General features: G+C 37.9%; 1 protein-coding gene across 1 annotated transcript; it reads right to left on the bottom strand.

Annotated features, from left to right (window-relative positions):
• Nucleotides 1-1,688: 1,688 nt before the first annotated feature.
• On the bottom strand, nucleotides 1,689-3,547 carry LOC147476473 (uncharacterized). Its single transcript, XM_086584746.1, has 2 exons — nucleotides 3,192-3,547; nucleotides 1,689-2,935 (listed from the first exon to the last, which is right to left on the bottom strand). The coding sequence occupies exons 1-2, from the start codon at nucleotides 3,361-3,363 to the stop codon at nucleotides 1,854-1,856; spliced, it is 1,254 nt and encodes a 417-aa protein (XP_086440872.1). The 5' UTR covers nucleotides 3,364-3,547; the 3' UTR covers nucleotides 1,689-1,853.
• Nucleotides 3,548-5,455: the final 1,908 nt, after the last annotated feature.

The raw sequence follows: 5,455 nt of genomic DNA, 5'->3' as shown, positions 1-5,455 counted from the left end.
AAGCAGAAGGCTCCTGATCTACTGATGGTATAATAGACGGTTCTATATGTGGCAGATTCATAATCACTAGTCCACTCACCGAACCATTGATGGTCAATCAACGGTGGAAGCCACCGGAAACCCGAAGTCGGGATTACTATAAACAGTAACCTTCCTCACCTTCCCTCAAAAAGATAAGATACGAACCCAAAAAGGAAAATAAAAACAAGAAAAAGACTAGGTTACCCTCCTCAAACAATCGCTCAACTCTCCCTCTAAAATTTCTTATAGTATTCACTCGTTCGTATCAGCAGATTTTAGCTACACATGAAATCGTTCTTTTAGTTAGACACCAAGTTCTGTTTCAGTATAATGATCTCAGATTCTCAGTGGCATCGAGATCAACCCAACCATGTATATGTTTGGTTTACAAACACTTTTGCTGGGCCAATTCACCAGTTTTGGCACAAATCATATTGAAGTTGGTTGATCAAGCTAAGACAAAGCTGGCTTATACGAGAGAATATAAACATTGAAGTTGAACACGAAATAACTAGCCTATAACAAATGTTGTAATGCACTACTAATGCCATGGGCGGATCTATTCATGGACCAGTTGCCTGGGCCTAGTCCCTGAACTTTGGATTAAAAAAAATAGTAGTGTTGCTAACTGACTATCCTAGCTCAGGCCCACGTCTAACTACAGCCCAAACCCCAAAACAAAAAAGTCTAATTGAAGTGTGAAAAAAATCTAAGTGCAAATAATCTATGCGGTGTTAAAAGATCGAAGAGATTGTTTCTGCCTGATTATTTCCTAAGGTAATTTCTTCTGTTCTTTTATACTTTACATTTTACAGTATGTTAAAATAATGATTCAGTTGTTTTTCTGAAATTGGGTTGTTAGTTTATCTATAGATTATATTGTTTTGGTTATAGGGGTGCAAGAAACCATGTTCATACTGTAGAATGATATTAATTGGGTTGTACAACATCGCATTGTAATTGTTTGACAAATTGTTTGAAAGGGGAATTATATATTGTCAATTAAGAAAAGGCTGTGAAATTGGTTTGGATGAAGTTGATTAAAATATTGGATTGTAGTAGGTAGTTTTGCAGCTATGATGTCTAAGGCTCAATTTTTAGTATTGACGACAAGCAATAGTTCTATAAGAATATGTTCTCAGACTTTGTGTTTGTGATGTTTAATTTGTCGGATTTTTCACTTGTTCCGTTAGCCTTTAAGAAATAATTAATTTTTTTTATATAGTGTATGCAATTGATTTTTGTGTAGATAATTAGATATAGAAGCATATTCCTGATCAATCACCCATGATCGTGGTAGTAGAAATACTTCCCCTCATCAAGTGCAACATGTGCTAAAGTAAAACCGTATTGTTTTCATATTCAAAAGGTTATTGCGATATACTCCTAAACTCCTAAACGTATTAGGAATTTATCGTCAGTAGTCACATTCTGTGCTGCCCTAACTGGACGAAACTCCTGGATGTTAACCATGAAAAGACAAGAAAATAAAATGGTAATTAACCTAATTGTAAACCACTATTGAACACTTCACAAGCAAAATGTTAACCATGCTTTTAAGTTTTGATTGTGATAGGCAGATTTCCATGCATGTCATGGAATTCATGTTCATATATTCTATATAATCATCTAAATTTATAGGGAAGCAATGATCGCGAAGACAAATAGACAATATAAAGTGGCTGATAAAAACATCAAATAATCTGAACAGAGTTTAACATCCAAATAAATATAAATGCAAAGAACAACAGAATTTAAAATCCAACAGTGAAGCGAAAGACAAGTTTAGCTACCTATACTACCTGGCTCTAGACAAATTCATAATCAGTAAATTATTCTAAAAAGACAAAAAAAATCCCAATGACAAGAGAAACTCCGGATAGCAAAGAAACAGAGGTGGTGATAGCGTCATTCTTTTTAGGAGGAGAACTTGGTGTTGGAGCAGGTGAGTTGTCATCATCTTCGGTGGGGCTGTCGGCACGTGGAGCAGGTGCTTTGGCAGGGGGCGTTGGCGGCAACTTTGGCGACCTTGGTGGTGATGTTTTTGGTGAGGGTGGGTGTGCAGGAGAGTGTGTTGGAGATGGAGATGGAGATGTCCATGCAGTTGGAGTGGGAGTTGGAGCTGAAGAAGCCGTAGGTGTGTGGCCCTTAGGTGTTTGGGCTACAGGTGATGGAGACAAAGGTGTTTGGGCCTTGGGTGATGGAGACAGTGGTGATTGGGCCGTTGGCGGTTGGGCTAATGGTGATGGAGATAAGTGTGTTTGAGCTTTTGGTGAATGGGCTATTGGTGCTGGAGAAAAGGGTGTTTGGGCCATTGGTGGTTGTGCAACTGGTGAAGGAGAAAGGGGCGTTTGGGCCTTTGGTGGTTGTGCAACTAGTGATGGGGAAAGGGGAGTTTGCGCCTTTGGTGGTTGTGCAACTGGTGCTGGGGAAAGGGGAATTTGGGCTTTTGGTGGTTGTGCAGCTAGTGCTGGGGAAAGGGGAGTTTGGGCCTTTGGTGGTTGTGCAACTGGTGATGGGGAATGGGGAGTTTGGGCCTTTGGTGGTTGTGCAACAGGTGATGGAGACAGGGGAGTTTGGGCTTTTGGTGTTTGTGCAACTGGTGAAGTAGATAGAGGAGTTTGGGCCTTGGGTGTGTGGGCTACTTGGGAAGGAGATGGAGATGGTGATGCAGGAGGAGTTGCAGGGGCAGGGGCACCAGGGTTCCTAACACTCAAAACAACAAGAGCCAACTTCTGACCCTTTTGACAACTCCCCGGTTTACCACTGATGAAGTAATGTCGACCAGGTGTATCCAAGTTGTAGTATGAAAGACCACTCTCCAAACTTTTAATGGGCTTTGTTGTATTGCAAGCCGAATAATGATCTTTATCCACGACCAACACAGAATCTGATCCTTTTCCATACTTAAAACCTACAATACAAACATAAAAAAACGTACATCAAAATTTAAATCAAATCATGGCATAAATAAAAGAAAGCATATCTTTTTAAATTTTGATTGGCGAAAAAATAATAGAAATTACATCAAACCAACTAATAAAAATAAATAAAAACTATGAAAACCAAATCAATATTAGATCATGGCATGGAAAAAGTGCATAACCAAAATAAAAATGAATAAGTAACAACATCATGCAATAGCTAGGACAAAGAGATGTAAGGCTTACTTAGAGCATCACCAACTTGAAATCTGTTTCTCTCAGCCCAGTGATTATAGTTCTCATGAGGACTGACCACCCAACCATCGTTTCCACCAACAGTGAACTTATAACCATGAGAAGAACATACCAAAGCCATTAACACCACCAAAAAAAAACTCAAAAACCTTTGAGACGCCATGTTTAGAGAAAGAAACAAGAAAACCCAACAGTGAGTTAAATCAAAGAGATTGATGGTGTTGGTTTGATATATTTATAGACACAATATCATAAAAGGACAATGCCACAATGGAGAAAAACTTGTTTGTGTGAAAGGTATAGAAAACAGAACTTAATAAAAAGGAAATAATGAAAGCAAAATATGTAAGTGCACGTGATATTGAAACTGATGGTAAGTATACATTGTGTTGATATATATAGAGATCTGACTTTCCAATGTAGTAAATGTTGCAAGCTGGAAAATTACATACTACGTAGTGATCAAGTAATGCATCACCTGCCCATAAACAATATCAAATACCTATGTGTCATATTCTTATAGGTTCCATTTCATGTTTATACTTTATACAAAGTTTTGATTGACTACGGAGTGAGTGTAGGATCATTTTCTTCACACACGACTGCTCGCTAACTGCGCGTAGTAATAAGTTGGCTCCTATTTTCAAGAGATATTATTCTCTAATTTAGGAAATTTACACGCGGCAGTAATTTAGATCACAACGGTAAAAGAAATATAATTATGGTAATTTAATTTGTTTCTTTGTAAAGGTCTAAAGGACATAACGGTCATTTTAAGAACGAGCTATCATGGTCCTACACATTAATTTCGAGCTGGCACGCGTTTGGGGCCAGTTACCAAAAGAAGTTGGCCCAACTTATTAGTGGGCCAAGAAGAGTTTGTTTCGAAAGGCATCTGGTCCTACACATTAATCGTGCTGCTAAAAATGCTTAGACTGGATTATGAGCAAAAATGATGGTATCATTAATCCGTGTGCTAATCGTTCAAATTAAGGGTGGAAAGCATTAATCATGTTCATATCTCCATGTATATGAAATCTCTAATAACGTTGGTTTGTATTGATAATACACGGCAGTCACCTATCTTGGTACGAAATAACAGTGGTCGGTCGTTAGGGATTAGCCCTTCGTAAAATTGGCTAGAACACAATTTGATTGGTCCAATTTTCATGAGTAATTTTCCTAGCAAAGAGTTGCGCCCAAAACTAGATTTCAAGCGTTGGTGCCCGTAATTTGATGTCACCTAATTACTCTCAACTGAGTATGATGACTATGAGTCTATGACCAATATTGAAGAATGAATTGAATTAAGTCTTTATCTTGTATGAGGCACTTAATGTGAAATATCTGCAGTGGACTCAGTTTGTGGATTTTGGATTAAATTTGGCGGTTTGACAAAGAATTGTTCAAAGCCTCAAAAATCACATATCAGCATCATACTTGTTCTCCACTCTTACTTCTGTACTTCTAGTCTTAACCTTTTAAAGAAGATACCCATGTCCAGAGCATTGTGAATGTTAAAATGGAAGTCAATTTCAATCAAATGGAATGTGACACATTTTGAGCATTTTCGATGGTTAGTGCACTTAAGATAGCATATAGTGCATTGCGAGTACGTTCCCAAATGGCCTTTATTATTCGTCTGTTTACTATACATTGATAATAAATAGTAACATTTGGTTGTGCACGCTATTTATGTAGGACGCTCAACTACGCGGTTCGAAATACAGAGGTGACCCTTGATTGTGGAAAATGGTCTAGTCCATTTGCACACTTTGTATTTTTTATATTTTTCTTTTCAGTCCTTGCGCACTCATTTTGCACATATTACTTATTGTTTTTAACAAGTTTTTTGAGCCCGTTCAACGGGGATTGTTTTCTAAAATATTTTGTACTAAAAAGTTTTAACTATAAAATATTATAGTGAGTTAAATTTTGATGAAAACACTAAAAGTACTAGTCTATATCATTTAGGAATGAACTAATGTATTGAAATAGCATATCTATACTTGCAGAAGTAATTCACATGGCATACATTAGGGGTGGGAATTTGGCCCTAACGACTCTAACCCGGCCCTGACCGACCCGATCCTAAGCCCTATAAAGCCCCTCACAACTAAAGTTTCACAGAGTTTAGGGGACGGCCGGGCCTACCCTAATGCTTTTTTTAGATTTATGAGGGCTAGGGTTAAGATTCTAAAACATAGGCTCATTTTAACTAACCAAGCCATAACCAAGCCCTAACCGCCCCTGTT

The sequence above is a fragment of the Coptis chinensis genome, chromosome 9 (genome assembly GCF_015680905.1).
Source record: "Coptis chinensis isolate HL-2020 chromosome 9, ASM1568090v1, whole genome shotgun sequence".
Lineage (NCBI taxonomy): Eukaryota > Viridiplantae > Streptophyta > Magnoliopsida > Ranunculales > Ranunculaceae > Coptis > Coptis chinensis.
Note: the sequence above shows the minus strand (reverse complement) of the source record. Positions and strands in the feature narration are given on the sequence as shown.